Raw genomic sequence first — 20,681 nt, 5'->3', positions numbered from 1 at the left:
CTGACTGTCTGTCTGTCTGTCTGTCTGACTGAGTGTCTGTCTGTCTGTCTGACTGACTGTCTGTCTGTCTGTCTGAGTGTCTGTCTGTCTATCTGACTGTCTGTCTGTCTGTCTGTCTGACTGACTGTCTGTCTGTCTGTCTATCTGTCTGTCTGTCTGTCTGTCTGTCTGACTGTCTGTCTGTCTGACTGAGTGTCTGTCTGTCTGTCTGACTGTCTGTCTGACTGACTGTCTGTCTGTCTGTCTGTCTGTCTATCTGACTGTCTGTCTGTCTGACTGACTGTCTGTCTGTCTGTCTCTGTCTGTCTGTCTGACTGAGTGTCTATCTGTCTGTCTGTCTGTCTGTCTGACTGTCTGTCTCTGTCTGTCTGTCTGTCTGTCTGACTGAGTGTCTATCTGTCTGTCTGTCTTTCTGACTGTCTGTCTGTCTGTCTGTCTGTCTGTCTGTCTGTCTGTCTATCTGACTGTCTGTCTGTCTGTCTGTCTGTCTCTGTCTTTCTGTCTGTCTCTGTCTGTCTGTCTGACTGACTGTCTATCTGTCTGTCTGTCTGACTGTCTGTATGTCTATCAATATGTAAACACACACACACACACACACACACACACACACACACACACACACACACACACACACACACACACACACACACACACACACACACACACACACACATATTTCATTTAATGGTATTACTATACTCATGGGGGACATTTGGTCCTCATAATGTGGGGAATACCAGGCACATGCATGTATATGTACAGTATATATAACTCTTTCTTATTTCTTTCTTCTGATTCACAGGTAAGATGTGATCTGGATTTTGTGGGATTTGCTCATCTAGTTGTTTGTTACTGGCAGCATCAGGCCCCACATGATCAATTTCCAAAACAGCAAAATGCCACTAATTTTGGCAGCTGGTTGAAGTGCGGCTCCTCCCAGGCAGTGATAATTTATGCTCCCCTCTGTGCTGTGGCCGGAGCTGCACTTTGCGTTAGAGCACATGGCTGTTAAGAAGGGAAGTGTTAAAGAATGCTTCATAGAAACTGCGCTGGGGCTTGCCAATGTTAGAAGTAATCGCTTTGGCAGACGCTATATTTGAAACCTTCAAACGCGTCTAAATTTACCTAAAGCAGAAAACCTGAGAACTGTTAAGCTCAGTGTTCTCTGTGTTGCCAAGCACGCCGTCTGTCCCTGTCTTTCAATTGGTGCGATCAGGGGTGTAATGCACAAGTGTCTTTCCTGTATGTGAGTATGTCCCACTCACTGCCGCATTAATTCTGGGACTTTTTTTTAACATTCTCTCTGTGTTCGGGTCTGGGGTTAGGGTCTGTCTGTTCCGGCGGTGGTCTTGCACCAGCTGTGGAATGCAGTCATTGCTCCATCAGGAAGAGGGGAGCATACTGAAAAGAGTTTAAAAACTCATTCTGCTTATGGATATCTCAGTTGTTGAGCTTGAGAAAAGCACTGGCGGGTTGAGGCTCTGTTGAAGTGGTCGCAGTGACTGTGAGTGATTTAAAGGGGACAGCTGGATAACAGCATTTTTATTCTATTTTTATTCTATTTTAAGCCTGCCTTTTCTGTTAGGAGAGATCTTTGTGCAGATGCTTTATGTTGCTGTTTGGCTTATTAATGTGTGCTGGGTGTGCAGTTTAAATAGGAGGGGGAATATATGAGTGGACTAGCTGTTTTGTTAAATACTGGAGAAAAAACAAATTGTAAAAAGCAGGAAATTGCGACCGGGAGGCTAAAGGCTAAATTTATCTGCTTCCTTTTCTAAATCTCAAGGAAAAATGGAAAGGAAAACAGAATTACTCAATAAGGGTCAGGGAGCATTTATTCTGATTGGAAATGAATGGAACTAATCTTTGGAGGAAAAAAATTATTTAAGAATTTTTTAAGATTTAGAAGTTAGTAATGCACCATTGTTAGTTCTCAGTGCACCGTAAAAAATGTTCAAGTTTAAATCTAAGTTTAATTTCTAGTTAAACCACAAATGACCAACTTTTAAAGAGTTTTGTTTGAGCATTCCAACTGGATTTCATAGTAACCAATGGTGTAGATTTGGGGCGGGGATATCTGTTTTTCTTGACCAATGACGGTCAGAGAAAGGGAAATTAACCTTATATTTTTTCATTTTTGTTTTTACACTTGGTCACACTAGGGGCACATATTACATGTTTAAAAAGTAAATACAAACTGTGCAAAAAGTGATCCATTCAGCACAACTGTTTTAATAAGAATAAGTAATGTTATAAGAAGAAATGTTATTTGAGCACCAAATCATGTGACACTGAATACTGGAGTAATGGCAATTGAAAATTGAGCTATGCCATCAAAGGAATAATCAAAAATAAATATATCGAAATAAAATCAGTTATTTAAATTGTAACAATATTTCACAATATAACTGAAATTACTGCATTTTTTATGAATTACTGTAAATGCAGCTTTAGTGAGCATCTTTCAAAAATTAATTTGTATTGTATGTATGTGAAGTGTTGGCTTAGCTGAAAGATCCCTTGTCAGCACCACGTGTGAGTATGTGTGTATATAATAACAAGTAATCCTCGTCAGAAGTCATCTGGATAGTTGTTCATGCTTTGCAGCTATATGTGTGTGTGTGAGGCAAGATATAGAGGTATTATTACCCCTGAGAGGTGAAAGGTCAAGCATTAAGCAAACTGCCTGTTTAGAGCTGTGCACTAGAGATCTCACTCCTCTGGCCCTGAAAATACTCCAGCGACTTGTCTAAATAATCAGGTAGTCCTCTAGAATAGATAACAGCAGTGATAAATAAACACCAGAGGCTGACGCTAAACACAGACAGTGCTATAAGAGCATGCAGCCATGCAGTTCTTCAAAGCGTGGAGATTTGTTGCATTTCAAGTGCTCGGACCCATTTAAGGGGTTAATTTGTTTCTCTGGTTAGTGCTGCGTGGGACTACCTCTGGTCCAGAGTGCTTTTCTCCTATTATGTTTTTTGACCTTCTAAAAAGGAACAGTCGGTTTCGACCTCATTCATGAAAAAGGGGAAAAACAATGGACTGGGTGGGTTAAGGAAGTCACATCGTATCAAAATGAGATTAGAAACTAAAAAAAGGGCATTAAAATTTAACCCTTGATGAATAAAACCACTGTAAACCTCTTGACATTGAAATAAATTGGGAGGGAAGCATTTGTTGTTTGCAAGATTATTAAAATGGCAAAAAAAGTAATTTTCAATAAGAATCATCTAGACATCGTTAAAATGATAGTTACTTGAAAAGCAAAATTACACAAAATGTTTAATATGCATAAATTTTGCATAACGCTTAGAAAAAAAAACATAATATAATATAATATAATATAATATAATATAATATAATATAATATAATATATATTCAAATATTTGCTACCTCTATATATATACTGGGATCTGTAGGGTGCAGAGAGAAAGAAAGACAGAGATGAAGAGAGCACATTATCACACATAGTCAAAAGATCTCCAAATGCTTTGGGTTCCATATTAGGTAACAAATCTCCAGCAGAAAGCAAGTTAATGAGAAATATATCGACACACTGGTGTTACTGTGGACTTGTAGCAGGAACAGAGTAACATCTGCTTATGGCTGTTACACTGTGTGCTAGAAGCCTGGATATGAGATGGACTGAAAACAGAAGCAGTTGTTTCTAAGAGAGAAGTTTGAAAGATAACTTTTTAGCTTCAGGTTTAAACACGCATGAAATAAAAATAACAAATTAGATCTTTAATATCTCAATGGTTTCTATTAGACAGATTTCACAGATTTGTATCTTGCTGTAGTTTCTTGTTGTACCTCCGTTAGACTTTCAGATAAAATCTCAACAATGTCACAAACTGTGCTCAGATTTGCTGAGATATCAAAGTCTGCGATTAAAAAAAAAAAAGTCAAGAGATATCAACTCAAATATTTCTCATCAGATACCTTTGAGAGGATTATCTGAAATAATATTACTGTATGTCAGTTGTCTCATTTAACTCTATTTTGGAAGAAAGACTAAGATCTGCATTATGTCTCTTGAAAGAGCTAAGAAAGAGCAATCGTTGGGCGCTACACTTTTCCTTTGGAGAGAACAAACAGGTCGTAATTTAATATATTGTATTTTGGTGGCCAAAAGGAAAAGCAAACTTGGAGCCCAAAATCATTTGTCCAGTCTGTTTGCCAAGATGTTGGGTATTTTGTTGGCCCTCAGACAAGATCTCTCTTGGTCGCATTTAGCTGTCTACTTCGCAGTGCACCTTACTTGAATTTTGTTCTATTTTTGTCAAGATTTTCTCTTCTAAATGAAGGAAAGGGAGGCAGGGGGGCGTCATGTGCGTCACGGCTTCTGTTTTAGGAAAAGTGACACACTGCCTTTAAAGACTCCTCAGAACGCTGAGATTAGGAATTTAGGGGCTTTATCTGAAATGCCACGGTTTCATTTAAAGGGGTGAAGCACTTAGGATCTGGCACCGGCCCTTCAGTCTAGTGATAAATTTGCAAGAAAGTGGAAAAGATTGGAACCCAGAGAGCAGATTAGTGGGATACAAATATAGAAGTGACATTGTACCGGGTATTAGTCAGGTGCTCGTCTGAGTGAGTGGCCAGCCTCTGATAGGCTGGAGTGTATGGCTGCTGAACGATTGATTGGTGCGCCAGATTGATTGGGCCAGTGAAGCATTGGTCGTTTGTGTTTCCCCTAACTACTGCCTGCTGCCTCTCTATCTCCTCCTTCTCTCTCCATCTATCGCCCCACAACAAGTTGATGTGTGTTCATCTTGGCTGTTCTCCATAGCCTGTTAGATGTGGTTTCCAGAAGTCCTGATCTGCAGTCCCTGGCCACTCTTTTTGTCATCGCTAGACCTTCTGTCTCCTTAGCCTCCATTGACTCCTTTTAACCTTCTCAGGTCTCCCTCGCATTTAAACAGCTGTTTGCCTCCCCATCTGCTCGCTGGAGATAATAACGCTACTGTTTTCTAGAGAAGTCGCCTCTCAATGTTTCGTTCTGGTGGATAGTGTTGATTTCAGTCGTTGTGCATGAGAGGAACACTTCTGTGGAGAAACCATCCTGATTCAGACTGTACACTGGCAATCCGTTCACGGTCCATATTGCACACAAACTGACAAGACTATATCTGAAAACCGCTAGTTTAATCTGATTGGCTGGCTTCTGTGCGACTTCCAGGTGTGTTTACAAAGTAGCAGATTGACACAGTGAGCACTTCTGAGGAAGAGCTAATCGCTGGATTTGCTGATGTTTGCTAGATTGGCGGCTTTATAAGATGCTCAGTGTTTTCTTTTGAGGCACTGATAAGTTAACTAAGGGTGAGATATATTTCTGCTAATAAAATCATATTTTCACAAATAAAATCAAAGTAAAATTTCAGTTTTAATATATTTTAAAATGTGTGTGTGTTTTTTTTTTTATAGCAAAGCTGAATTTTCAGCGGCCATTAACCCAGTCTTCAGTGTCACATGATGCTTTAGTAATCATAATTAGGGGTGTGCCGGTTTCAGAATTGGTGATGACGGTTATGACGTGAGTCAAATGTGACGGTTCATAACCTAACCGTCGGGGGGGGGGGGGGGGGGGGTGGGGGGGTCAATTGGTTGTTCTTGGAGATAGCGGGTTAACTCCTTGTCAGCGCGTGCTCTGATCGGTAAAGGGGCAGAGATTTCAGACCTCCATTTATTAAGGAGATCTGTCACAAAACTCATCATCCGCGCCAACGTTTTTTGATCAAATTTCAAAGCCGCACCCGCCCGCCATCCGCTGATTGTTTTGGGGTCTATGGCGATGCAATGCTTTGCTGATGCGAGCCGCAAAAAAAAGCCATTGCCATTTGCCCATTAGCTCCGCCCACTACCGGAGAAACTGGTATGTCTTCTGCTTGTTCGAAAATGAATATGAATAATTCTAAATTAAATCCATTATTTTGACAGGAGAAGACAACAAAGAATAGTTTACATATAAGGTGTTGTTTAAGCGTGGTAAGACTCTCGCTCTCTCTCTCTTTGCATGTGTGAGAAACAGCACTATAAGTAAAGTGACGGTGAGTCGTGTGCCTTCACAAAGAGTTTACAGAGTGTCAAATACAGGTGCGCTGTGTGTCCATTGAGATGAGCTGAAAAGTTCAGATCGCTTGAAGGAGAGAGAACTCTGAAGCTCAGATGCTGAAATTAATGCAAGCGTCATGCGCTTCAGTCTATGTAGTAAACAAACCTGCACGTCTCTGCCATTCATTAATTCACACAGAGACGCGCAGAACACGGATTTATATTTTAAACAACTTTTGCGGCTTAACATTTACAGATACAGGTCAATATGGAGATTTGATTTTATTATTTTATGCTAACTTTGGCAAATTCCATGACTGTCCATATTAAAATGCAAGTTTCATTTTCATGACTGGATTTCGAGATTCCGTCCTTGTTTTTTGCTTCATGGAAATCATAGAGCAAATTTCAAAGCCGCACCCGCCCGCCATCCACTGCTTGTTTTGCGGTCTATGGCGATGCAATGCTTTGCTGATACGAGCCGCAAAAAAAAGCCATTGTCTGTTCTAGAAAGGATGCAGCAAAGATATTTAATGCTAAAGTATGAGGCATAGGCCTACGCTGAGTTTCATTTGCGATGAGATGTGCTCGAGGTCACAGTGCAGTGCAAGTGAACGCGGCGCGCTGGTGCTTCCATGTCACGGTTATCATTGTCTGCTTTACTTGCTTTTTATTTATTAAAATACATGCAATTGGTTGATGAAACATTTATTAAAATTAAGATAAAATTTGTACAAAACGAAATTCGTTTTTAAGAAAGGTTTTCTACAAAGCAAAATTTAATGAAGTGGTAAATATCATGTCTGACGATTTACAAAACTTCATTAAGTGGTAAAAACCATGTCTCCCGATATATTGCGCATCTTATGATCCTATCTAAAAAATGAAAATAATTTTTGATAAAAAATGTTGGTAAAAAATATTTTAATGACACGGTTTTGGCGGTTATAGAGTTCTAATGACGGTGTTCAACTATAACCGTCGGTCTCACGGTTATATACTAACCGTCACACCCCTAATCATAATATGCTGATTTGGAATCATAGAGTCTTTACTGTCACACACATACATATAATCCATCCTTGCTTAAATAAAATCATTATTTTCTTTCAATAAATGAAATAAATAAAATAAATAATAATAGTAAAAAAAATTTCTGAATAACCCTTATCTCATGTAAAAACAAAATGTACACTGGCTGGTCACTTTGTATGCCATATAATCTCTTCCTGTCTAAGTGGGTGATTTTGAGTGGAATAACATTTAATAAGAAAAAAATCCACCTCTAAAAATCTGGCTATGAGAGACAAAAGTCCTGTTAATGTGATCTATGTGGCGGCCATCTTGAATAAACGCTTGAAGCTTTTTGTTGATGTTTTAGTGCTTAACCTTTCCACGGTTAACTAAACTGATGGCTTTCTGCTACTGGATTGATTTTTGTTGTCTGTAGATATGACTGAGCGTTAGAAATATGCATCTGCTCAGCCAAATCTCTTACCAACGTCAACTGCTGCTGATTCTCAAAGTGCCACCAAGGGTTGTGTTACTTGTGGGCATTTTATCAAGCCTCCTCAGACATGCAACTCAGCACTTCATTCCACTCAGAAGAGCATGCCATATTTTCCATTCAGAGAGAGAGAAACAGAGGGTACAGAGCAAAACAATTGGCCCTAGACAGGCAGTGTTGATTCAGAGGGACGTTCGAAATAGAGTCACTGACCCTACATGGGCACTTTTCCTGCATATACCAGCACGTATAAGGTAAACCGATAGCCGGTTGAAATATCTCCCACTTACATAAAAGAGACAGAAGTGCTGTCGGGACAGACATGGATTTTCTCACAAAGCTGACTAGGTCCTGATTTGGAAATAAACAGTCTATAGGGCCTTTCGCACTGCTTTAGTTCCAGAACTAATGTACAGTACTAAAGTACTGGGACGATTTTGTGCAAACTATTTCCCAGTACCAATTACAGGGTTGCATTCACACTGACAGTGTGTACTAGGAAGTGACGTAAGCCAGTCGACAGTGATGTCATTTGAGCATGGCGTTCAACTACGAAAACAAAGAAAAACAACGTTTATGACAGAAAGAATGTCGACATATATGTAAAGTGACTGAAAGAACGGAAATGAGGACTAAGTGAAAGTGACATGACATACACCCAAGTATGGTGACCCATACTTAAGTGTTCTGCATTCAACCCATCCAAAGTGCACACACACAGGAGTGAACACACACACACACACCTGGAGCAGGGCACCTCAGTCATGCTATTGTCAGCCCGAGACTCGAACCCACAATTTAAGGTTAGGAGTCAAACTCTCTAACCACTAGGCCACGACTTCCCCACTAAGAATCTCCAATGACAACTTTCAGTGCTACATTTGCTAAAAGTGCCTGCACTTCAGTGTCCGTCCATCTATCGCTGTTATTCATACTTGCAAAATAAGTTGACACAATGTTTACAGTATGTTTACACAGCGTTTTAAATCATGGCGGATGAGGGCATTGTTGTACGTGTTTGGCCAATCAATGTCTACTTACATAACGGCAGTACCAGTTGTGCTGGTTAGACCCAGAGTAGGAGCTTATTTGGTTCTCGAAAATCGTGCCCTGTTCTGGTGGTGTGTAAACGCCAAAAAAGTGGGTAGTTCCACAAATATTTCTGGTACTATGAAAAGACCCTTATGGTTGTTCACACATACACTGTTAGGAGTTCTAAATACGCTTCTGTTCACATGCTATTTGGTTTTAAAAAAGAGTGACAAATGCATTCCATTCCACACTCTCTGGAATAAGAACTCGGGATTGGAATTGTAAAGAAATTAACAATTCTTTTTTTTTTTCACAGTTCCAATAATGATTCTTTAAATACTACTACTACTACTAATAATAATAATTTTAGTAATTGATAGGTGTCTTTACAGTGACTTTTTAATGACATGTCACAGTATTTTTCCACGTATCCACTAATTGGCCATAACTATATATATATATAAAAAAAATATATGTTAATTATTTTATTGTTCATAAAATACTACTGACAAAAACACATTACATGCTTTGTCAATCCAACAGCGATTCATCAGGATGAATGAACTTGCGTCACTTTTGGGGCAAGTTTGTTAAAAAGGGTTGTGTCAGTTCTGAAAATCTTTATGTAAGATATCTTTGATATTTGCTTTAGTTATAATTTAGTTTACTTAGTTAATGAGCTTGACTTTGTTATTTTTTCTATTGTATGAACAATTTATGGGTCACACCTGTTAGTAAACACCGTTGTCAATCCCAAACCCTTGCTATGTGAACAAAGATACACCGTTTTTTTTTTTTTTTGTGGCTTAGCTGGTTTAAACTGGTCTAGTTGATGTCACAAACTGGCCAAGATGGTATGTGAATAAAACTATTCTAAAACCATCAAACTAGATCCAGTTCATAAAGCTCGGATATCTGCAGACCAGGTTTGTTTAGTTTCCCTCTCAGCAGGAGTGATGTGAATGGGGAATGGGAAGTGATATGTAGGGTCCCATTCCTGCCCAGAGGGGAGGACCCAAGAGTAGGCTCTCACTCTCAGGACCAAGCTAACATATACAGGGAGCAGACACTGCTGTCAGATCTCTCTCACCTCTTCGTGTCAGCCAGTGGCTACACGCGGTCAGGCTGCAGTGTGTTGGAGGCTGTTGTTCTCACACACAAACAGACATGGACACACAAATCTGTTACTGTGCGCTGAAGTGCAGAATGCATATGTGTGTCTCTCTCTCAGACAAGGGCATTGGGAACTCTGGCTATGTTTGGAATAGGATACTATTTTATAATCATGTGTATTTGTATTTTTTATTTTTTTTTGCAATTTAATTATATATTTTTATATGTATATTCAATTACGTTCCGAACATAGTCACAGTCTACAGAGACAGCCTCAGCCCCGGAACTCCTTAAGAAAACAGACTAACAATTGATTTAGTTTACATGAGTGTGAAGATTCTTTTCAGTAGTATTTCAACATGCTGTTGGAACCCACACTTTTGACCCCGAAAGCACTGACAGCAACATTGGTGGAGAAAGACACCTCTGGATCCGGTCAGTCCTGTCCTCATAAGTCATATGAACCCATTCCAGTAGGTCTTACTCACTGCCGGCTCACATTAACTAATGCAGCTTCTGAAAATATGTGCTTCATTATCACAAAGTGTGGCAAGATGAGATTAAATTCACCCTAAAAGGCACAATCTAGATAAATTAAACTGGCATTTTCCTTTTTCCCTAGTTTTTCCTGCGTGTTGCAGTGTGTGCAGACATGCAAACAACTAAACAGCCTGAAAAAGATCTATCTTAGAATTAGACTTTATTTTTAACTCTGGCAAGCAGGGAGGCATTTATCCCTGATCACTTTATAGGGCAACTCTGCTTATTAGATATTAGGATTTTAGCAAATTTATTGAAATGCATAAGGCCTTATAAACAAATATCAGCATCATTGATAAAAAAAAAATGATTTACAAGATGTGCATGTGATATAATCATGTAGCCGTTTTTTTAATGCATATAGAGATCATTTATTTACTGTACATCCTTAAAACACATTAGGTAGCAAACTTTTTTTATTTATTATTCATACATTCAAAAAATGGTGAGTTACTACAATATTTTAATTGATACTGGAATGCTTTATTTAAAAATAGATATGTAAAACAAAAAACACTTGAGGTGTTATTGGCTCTTATCACAGCAAGCTGAGTGCCGTCGCTGTTTAGCTCCCCTTGAACTGGGCTAATACTTGTCTATTCCGATTAGGATTAGTATGTGTCGCACTGATTAGGCAGAGATAGGAAGGTTTTATAATCGAATAAATCTAGATAAAAAACACCAAGATTGGTTTACTGAAGAGAAGGATTTAGCGCTGACCATCTCAGACTGATACACGGATTAGCCGGGCTTTCTGTGCTGCTCTCTACAGGCAGAGGGCGGCCACATGAAGCAGGAGGAGCTATGTAGAGATGGCCAGGGCTTTATATTGCAGAACAGACTGAGTTTAACTGCTAGTGACAAGGTCAGGGCAAGGCTTGTACAAAAAGGCTTTGTTCCATTGGCAGATTAGAAGGCTCTTCCGCAGTTTTTATACTTTTGGATCTTGTAGGACATGTTGTGTGTTAATCCGGGCAAGATAGCGCTGCTGGCGGGACGTGGAGAGAGGGGCTATGGGAAACAATTTGACTGAATTCATTTTTGAGTTTTCAGATATTTACCACGTTCAGAAGCAGATCTTGTTGAAGTCTTTGGGATGAACTTTGTATGATGTTCTGGTTGAGTGATCCATGTATTTCCTTCCTCTGACTGTGTTTATGTGAATGCTTCCATATTTGTGTTTGTTAGCTGTGTGAAGCTGTGGCAACAGGCCAGGCCCAGGCATGTTACAGGACTCCTATTTGATCTGGGTTTGACTATACTGTTTGTTTTGATCATTTATTAAATGAAATGGCAATTCATATCAAATAATAGATTCTCAGTGAATATAATCAGAAAATAATCTTATGCTATGGTGTCCTGTTTCATATAATACAGTAAGTAGAAGTGAACAATGGTTGTTTCTTATTATTATTTCATATGGCTTTTTTTTTTTCATGTAAATAAACATTCAAGTTGATAACTGGACATATATATACATACAGTTTATATATATAGAATTACTTTTTTCTTGTTACTTATTTCTATAATTGGGAAAATATAATTTTAGATATTGCAGGATGGTTAATATTCATTGCAATACAACATTGCCATGGAAGAGATAATAGTTTTTTTTTTTTTATATACATATGTGAATAGGATATTTCTTTAGTGTCATACAGTATGTAAATGGACACCTTTTTTGATACTGCATCTGATAGTTGTCAGTATTAAATCTGAAGAAACATAGACATAGTGAATCATAGACATAAATCATAGACATAAAAAATATATATATCACACTCCATCTTTAGCTTTTCTGGTGTTGGTTTTTAACACTGTGAACTGACATTCTAATATTTGTTTCTATTAACAATTCAAGGAGTTGCTGACTATCTTAAGCAGAAGAGTTTCAAAGGCAAAAGACTACAGCCCCACTAAAACGCTTTTCCTCTTTCCTTGGTAGACAGTTAGCAATATCATCTGGCAATTAAGAAGAAAACGAGGGAGAAATAGAAAAGCCAATTACCTCTCAGAGTTAGCTAAAGGCCATTTAAACAGTGTGCCCATGACATAATAATGTTTATTGTAAATATTATAGTCAGAGCCGGAGTGAGCCTGGCGTGAGAGGGAGGGAAAAATGGCATCAGTCTGAGACAGAGAATAATTTATTAAAATCTGAGATGCGCCAATTATGTGGAAAGGACCAAAAAGAAAAAAAATCAAACTCTCCAGGAACCGCATACATGATTGCAATCTTGATTAAATCCCCCTGGATCTAATGAGTTGATTTTCTGCTGTTAATATTGCATTGGCTGATGATGGATTCGTTAAGATAATGGAACGGAGCTAAAATATAAATGACTCCCTGTCAAGGAGCAGATTTTTGTCATTTTGCGCCTGACACCTCCACCGTGGGGATTTGCTAAGGCTCTTTTTTGAGCCCAGATTGGCCAGATCTGGAATACTAATTCTCTCCTGCCAAGACTCATGAAGCCAAAGCACACCTCCTCCCACACGCTTGGTAAATATCCCCTTTATCATCCGAATAAAGGCCGCTGGGATGAAACATTACATGTGCATGTCTGTTTCACACCGGCTAATAAAGACCATTCATAATCTGAGTTCTTTTCAGCGTAAACATTTTCATTTTTCCCCCACCTTTTGTTGTTTTTCAAACCATAATGATACACAAAATAAATGTGTGAGCGGATGAAAGCCATCGGGTGCTGATGAACTGGTTGTATTGACTTGTTTCTGGAGATGGATAAATGTTGCTGCCTGACTCGGGCTCAGATCTGGCCTGTTGGATCCGCCTCACTTCATATTAAATGGCCTGTCACCTAGGCCAAAAAGATACATGAAAAGTGCTCTGTGTAGCATATTGATCTCTTGCTTTACTCGAGTCACAGGAGCAGGTTATACAGATGTGTAGATGAAAGTTAATGCAAAAAGCATTTTTCTAACCAAGACTGGGAATTAGTGGAGATTATGCGCTAGCATTGATAGCGGTGAAGCAGAGATCATGAATCAGAGTGTACTAATGGTAACATAGCTAATCAAATGTGCCAGGGAGGTTCTCAGTGGAAATGAAAAAAAGTTCCGTAACGGGGTGATGTATGAACTCTTGAGGCGTAAGTATAACAAATTGCTCACGGCGAGATTAAAAATCATATTACAGTCAACATGAAATGCAGTTCACTACCCATTTTCCCTCTTACGCATTTTTGAGTGTAACAGGATATCTTATCCATTGGGAATTAATTTCATCGTATCAGGATGGATTTGTTTGTGATTTAGTTCGTCAGCCCCTGCTGGTATGTGGGGGAACTGCACCATCTGTGTGGCCATTCTGATTGTGACTGGCCTGTGATTTCTGATTGAATTAATTCATTACATTTTTTATTTACGCACTTATCTATCATGTAATTTTTTTTATCAAAGTATATACTTTTTTATTTATTTGCACAGACACAATTTATCTAGTATTATAAAAATAGATAAAGATATACAGTAAATGCCAGTGTTACTCTAGTATCATTGTGATTATTATATCGTTTTTAATGTTTTTAGTGTATTTGTTGTTTTTGTCATTTTTAAATATGTCTGTATGGTTTTCATTAATTTGGTTTCAGTTTTAGTTTGTTATTTTTGTGCATCAAGGTAAACTAAATGAAAATGAGAAATGTTTCCTCACAAACTAGCTGAAATAAAATACAATCTGTATTAAACATTAAACAGTAAGGGCCAGGAACACGTGTTTAAAAGTAAATGGGGGTCAGTTTTGATTCCATGTCGGTCACTTCCCAAACGTCTTTGCCTATTCTCCTGTTTGTCTTAATCGCAATTGTGGTCGCCTTTCATGCTCTCACTGACCTCGACTCCCCCTCCCGACCCGCTTTTCTTTTTTCATATTACCGGGGAAGCAGTGTGATAGAAGCTCACCCCCGGCCCTTTCTTCCATGTGTCACTTTTTTTGTCTCGTTACATGGTTTTGCTAAAAAGTTCTTTAATCAATCAAGTACGAGGCAGAAAATAGGCTTTGTCACGGCCGGGCCCGGGGTCGTGTGATGCTCGCTTTGCTCAGTGACAGCTCCTCAAAAGGGCCCGAAAAGAATATTTTGAGAGGAAAATAGTGGTTTCCATGGTGGCGGCACTTGTTGCACATCACTCACCATTCTTCACTCCCACGTGAGCGCCGGATTTCAAAGAGATGGACGACAAATATTAGGGCAGGGTGGGGTGCAGAGGTAGCTGCCCCTCGGCTCAGTGTCCTTCTCTCCAGCAGGCAACGGAGAATAGCACTGAGAAGTGACAGCAAAAAGGGGGGCCTTCTCGCCTCTGTCAGCTCCGCATAAGCAGGGCTATTAAGTAAATGTTCGATTTTTCATTGTGCCACAGCCGTTGAATAGTGGCTCAGAGGGGAGTACGTAAAGAATGAAAAGGCCTGAGCCAGGGAGGAAAGGCTGCTCGCTTTAATGGCTCCCAAAGTATGTCATCTGAATCATGTAATTAGCGATTAGCTTTTATTTGGGCCGAGTCTGCATCCACCAGAAAGGGTTCCCGAGTTTCTAATTTTATAAGTTACAAACACAGCCAGGAAATGGAAACAATGGATCAGCCATAAATTACAACTAAGAGGACAGAGGATTGTTATCTCAAGCTGTTTTGTATGCTACTTTGAATGTGTATGTTCCTGTTTTTAATTATTAAACCTACAGGTCCTCTGTGGATTCTCTGGGAACAGCTAACTCCGCTTTGAGGATAGGAAGCTGTCATGTAAGAGTTTTGTCGTGCACACAGATTCTGGGGTTTAAAGAAAATCAAGTTCTGCGGAAGAAAACAAATCTTTAATGGTTGTTTTCTTCAAGGGGTGAGCATCAGATTTACAGAACTTGCTCTCTTGGTTTGTGTGCTTAGAAGTATATTTTATGCCTGATTTGATCTGAGCACGATCTTACATCGAGATCCATTTTCAATGTGAAATGACAAGGTCAAGTTTTTTGGTGAGTGTGCGTGTCAGGGCTACTTTAAACAATTTGCAATAATTTCCATAGCATCATCACCAGCCGCAATAACAAACAAGGTTACTCTTCAATGCTTCATGTCATGTACATGACCGTTTTTGTGTTTCTAGCGCTGAGAGAAGCGCGGCGCTCATCACTTTCTGTTGGTTTAACAGGTGTTGCGGCTTCTGTGTGGGTTTGTTAAAAAGTACAGTGCACTCTTGATTGAGTCACTTAACTAATAAGACTAACCCACAGTGGGTGACTGTGACGGCGAGAGAAAGCTAGCATCTAAATGTCATGTTTTCGTGTCAACTGTCCACTGCATAATTTCCAAGCCCAGTCGTATGTCAATAATTGGCAAGCTAGTTCGTCTTTGAGATCCTCTGCAATCTGCTGTCAGTCTTCAGTAAAGGTTAAGGGGGTGCTGGGATATCTTCCTTGATGGTGTTTTATCATGCGAAGCATGCCCTGTTTCCTGATGAATATATTAAAATTATTACTGTGCAAACAGACTTTCTAATTACTGACCTGCTTGCCATTGTACTCTGCGTTTTTTCTTCATGTTTTCCCCTCTCTCTCCCTCCCGAGCTCGCTTTCTCTCTCTCTCTTTCTTCATGCCTTGTTTATTTATCTGCATCAGTGAATACAGAATAGTCAGAGCAATGTCATTTCCAGCCACATGAAAATGATTTTGAAAATGCCAATCTTGCCTATTATACGGTGTAATTACAAGTCTGTTTTTTTATTGTATCTTTAACCAGTGGGGGTACCCTTGAGAGTTTAAATATCTCATCTCATCTTGTCCAAAACCTAGCTAGCTGCCTACGGAGGCAGCATTTTGAGGAGTTGTGAAGGGTAGGTAACTTAATTATGCTGCCTTGTTTTAGCCAAGTTCTAAGGCAGTATTATTTGTAGAGAAGGCAATCCCAGAATGCATTGTGACAAGCCTGTTTCAAAAAATTGCTGGTGAGAAAGAAATAATGTCTGTATAGATGTACTATTTTAATATTTAGTTAAATGCTAAAACATGTGATAATTGTTTTGTAAGATGAATTAAGATGAAGATGAGAATGTTTTTATTTTTAAACTTACCCAGAATGATATAAGACACAGAATTGGGCAAAATGAAAAGATCAAACATGTATTATATCACACGTTACGTAACTGCACCTGGATGGGACATAGGTGTGTCTCTTATACTTGCAAGAATGAGGAATACCACTCTTTCTTATGTGTGAAAGAAAAGAAAAAATCTTGGCAAACGCTCTCAAACATGCACTTGATTAGCCTATTATGTTTGTGTTTTCATCGCATTGGTGAAGAATGTGAAATATGGGGAGGTTCGAAAACTGTCACATTCCACCCAGTTTCATGCCGGCTTTTGTTCTCTTTCCTTCTTAGCAGGTTTCTCGAGATTCAAAGGCATAAAATGCAACATTTTCTTTTCTGTGTTTTATAAGGTACACCCTGTCATGCCGTGTGCGCCGCACTAAACGTGTTATTAAAGTCACCTATTTACCGCCTGCGCCACTTCATGAAAAAGGGCAAGCCTGTTGTTTACTCTGCGACGGCGATGTTGCACAGGGGTTTGATATAGAGAGTTGATAGCGCCAATTTAAAGAGAGGACACTGCAGCTCCCAACAAAAACAATTAAAGGAAAAATGAAAGGCAGCCCCTACGGGTTAAAAATAGAAAATTTGCAACATGGATGCTGGAATTCACGGCTCCCCCTCATCCCAAAACTTGCGGGGCCTACATTGTTATGTACGATCAGATCTGCCAGTTCCTCCTCTAAGCTCCTTGTCACATTTTGACTTAATGAAGTGCAACTTAGAAGGGAATTGGGTTCATCATGCTAGTCGCACGATGCTCCCTTGTCGTAGCGAACAGGGGCGGCGTGGGACCAGAGCGCTACAGCGCGAGTCGTTATCATTCCGGTCAGTCTGTTTAACACAAAATTAAACAAAGAACTAATTAGTGCCTCATGAATTAATAACTGCACTGTTGCCGAATAGAAGTTAGGTTGCTGAGGGGAGATATAAAATAAGTAGGGAGATCAGGTTAGAATTATTATTACTTTTTAGGTTGCTTGTGTTCTCAAGGTTAGGAAACTTTGCCAGTTGCCACACTCTCTCTTTTGGGTGTTTGTTTTCCTGTGTGTGTGTGTGTGTGCATGTGTGTGTGTCTATTTTGTTTTCATCACATGATTGGCTAAACTTAAAGACCCCATGACAACGAGGGCAGATTTATTGTTTATGTTGACATAATTAGGAAGAGTGGGCGGGGTTTATCTAAAAGCTAATCCTATTTTTATGACAGACAATTGGTTTTTAACTATGTTTTTAACTATCACATTTGAGAGCCTTTTGTTCAGTCAGTACTGAGTTTCTGCACCCAGAATGCTAAGGGGGCAGACATATCTTCACATTTAGACTCTTGGCCAGTATACGCTCAGTGTCCAAATGAAGGTATTAATGGAGTGTTTTATGTAATGCCTGATAAATGGATGTTTGGATTTTATTTACTCTAAACTGTTTTTTTTTTCCCTTTTTTTTTCAGATGAAGTAAATCTGTGAGTGGATGACTTTATATGCCAGTGAAAGAGAAAGGTAGGAAAAGCATGCACATTGACCGATGGTTAATGTTCAGTTGTGTTGACTGAACATGACACCCCCCCAATCCCACCCCACCCAATGCCTTGTGCAATGATTACAATTGTAGAATTACATATGTAAATCTTTTTGTGCCTCCTGTTTGACAATAAAGGAGAATTTTCAAAAATAAATCTTTGCTGTATAAATAAAGTCAAACGTATCTTGGACAATCACAATAAAAGTATTTGATGAATATAAGACCATGCACTACTGTTCAAAAGTTTGGGGTTGGATTTTTAAAAATGTTTTTGTAAGAAGTATGTTATGCTCACCCAAGCTGCATTTATTTAATCATAAAAACAGAACATTATAAATTCCGAAATACACTTACTTTCACTTTTGATCAATTTAGGGTATCCTGGCTAAATAAAAGAAGTGATTTATAAATAAATAAATGAATAACCCCAATTTTTGAACAGTATATAAACTGGATGAGAATATATATATATATATATATATATATATATATATATATATATATATAATAGTCTAAGAATCATGTTGACTACTTTTATGAAACTTTCAATATATTTATATCGTTCTTTGCATCCTTTCTGAAACGTGAAAGCTTGCCAGTCATATCCACAGGCAGTACATTCTTCATCACTTCTCCTTTCACAAAATAAAGTCATACAGTGTGTAATTACATGTTGGCAAAATGTTAATTTCCCTTTTTTAGGTTTCAAGGCGATACTGTAATATATTGCAAACTTTTTCATTGTCACACCGAGGTTGCAGTGTTTGTTAAAAGTGCATGTAGTTTAGCACACAGTTTTCCATTATCATCATATTTAGCAGTTGACAGCTGCCATCTCGATAAGCATAAGATGCCACAAATGATTAATACATCTCTTGGTAGTTTACGGACAAAGTTAAGAGCGTAAAGATTTGCTATCTGGGATGAATGACACTCTTTTCCATGGCTTTGCCTGTGGCTTCTGAGTCAGCAGCGATCTCAGCGGAGAGGAGTGATGTTGTGCGTTGTCTCATGTCAGTCTCAGGGTCATCCACATGTCCAGGGGGTGCTGGCCTGACCATGATACGCAGCTCAGAGAAACCAACACTCCTTTGTCCTGCCAGTGTCTTTCAGCACAGGGCAAAATACACACTTGCTGCATCAATCACGGGCAAACTGTGTCTAAACAATGTCTTGGCAGCCATCGGCAGTCATGCATGGCTGGGCAGGGAATGGAGAGAGAACAACACAGATCATGCTCTTTGTGTCAGGAGATATGTGGATGAGATGTTCTCCGATTCGAACATTGTTCCTTAGAGCCTTTTTAAAACTCTTTTTTTTTTTCTTGTAAGATAACAGTGTTTGGTTTTACTATCGGGGTGGATGATAAAAGTCATGAGAAGGATTTATGTAACAATTTGTTTTATTTAACTATTTTTTCCCCCAACATTTAATAATCTATCTATGTATATATACGTAGTAAAAATACTACTTTTTTTCTTGTTGGACGCAAACCTATATTAAAATGGAATGAAATTATTCAAATGAATTGTAAATCTGGCTTCAGCTTAAAAACAGGTTCATATCATATTATTGACCCTCATTACCACAATATATTATAAAAATCACTAGATGAGCCACGTTTGAAGCGATATAATATAGGCATAGTCATGTCAATGCAGAATCGCTCCTGTTATAGTCTGAACAAAGCATTGATTGAATATCATGCAATAGAATTAAACCGCACAATCTCTACCGACTGACACGTTACTACCATTGCATTGTATATATCGTCAAACCCATGTCAAAGCAATGTTTTTCTGCGTCTCGGTCTAATAAGCCAGATGCTTTAGGAGTCCCTCTTCGCGTTCAGACATAGGACAGTGTGCCAAGCCAGGCAGCCCCAGCATCATGACCCAATTCTCTCCTCATTGCAACCTGAATGGCTGGAGTATAGTTAGCTTAATTGGGTTTTGATATATTTAATTCGGCTAATCAGCCAAACTGGCTCCAACATGGGGCCTTGCATGCCTTTTCCCTTCCCTAAAAGCTCCCAGAGACCAGGCGGGTGCAGCGCAGAAGCCTCCCAGAATGGATTCCCTCTCAAACAGTGGGAAGAAAATTAAACTGCCAAATTTGTTTTTGTTGGTTCAGGCCTTCTGCGGGGAGCTGGAAGGCTTTTAATTGCACTTGCTGTGAAGAATTGGATGAGCTGTTTTTAAGACAACAGAAAGCAGGCTCCCTCTTGCTAGACCGCCGAACTGGGCTGTTTTCAGAGATCGCTTGGGTCAAATGTAGTGCAAAGACTGATTGCGGAGACTATTCTCTCTTATTTGAGTAATTACAGACATTGATGTATTAAACCCTCTTTTATATTGCTGAAGAGAACATGTATCTGCTAGGTTAACACGTTACATTGTCAGCTTAATTTTCTCGTTTTCCTTTGGTATATCAGTCCAAACTGTGATAACAAGAAAGCCATCAGTTCTTAGTTTTTTTTTGGCTTTTGAATTTTTTCTAGTGTGTCAAAACAAGAAGAGGCTACATGGAAACGGCAGCCTTGTGTAAATATTTATGATGCAACATCTCCATGTGAATAGACTTTCGCTCTAGCCCATCCATCAAACCCGCCACCTCCTCAAATCGCCCCCTCAAGCCCCCCTAATGCCCGGCCGCCACTCAGGCCACAGGAAGCCAAGACAGGAGCATCACTTTCCCCTTGCGCTCAAAGTAATTGTTTTTCTTTTGAACCGGGGCCTCCGGGCCGCCACATCTTTTGAAACTGTGGTCTCTTGCCTTTCTTAAGCCCTGAAACTTCAAAGACTATTGGGC

At 39.2% G+C, this 20,681-nt stretch overlaps 1 protein-coding gene across 4 annotated transcripts in view; it reads left to right on the top strand.

The window, feature by feature from the left end:
* Positions 1–20,681, top strand: part of LOC127944458 (zinc finger protein castor homolog 1) — a 183,775-nt gene that overhangs the window by 72,874 nt on the left and 90,220 nt on the right. For 3 of the 4 annotated variants that reach the window (XM_052540380.1, XM_052540382.1, XM_052540387.1), the window contains exon 4: positions 17,799–17,848. In XM_052540380.1, coding sequence (XP_052396340.1) covers positions 17,830–17,848 — 19 coding nt within the window. In that variant the 5' untranslated portion in view covers positions 17,799–17,829. Of the gene's footprint in view, positions 1–1,400; positions 1,505–17,798; positions 17,849–20,681 lie in introns of those variants that run through there. The other variant, XM_052540381.1, reaches the window with a different exon arrangement.

Source organism: Carassius gibelio, chromosome A23, assembly GCF_023724105.1.
Source record: "Carassius gibelio isolate Cgi1373 ecotype wild population from Czech Republic chromosome A23, carGib1.2-hapl.c, whole genome shotgun sequence".
NCBI classification, from domain to species: Eukaryota; Metazoa; Chordata; class Actinopteri; order Cypriniformes; family Cyprinidae; genus Carassius; species Carassius gibelio.
Note: the sequence above shows the minus strand (reverse complement) of the source record. Positions and strands in the feature narration are given on the sequence as shown.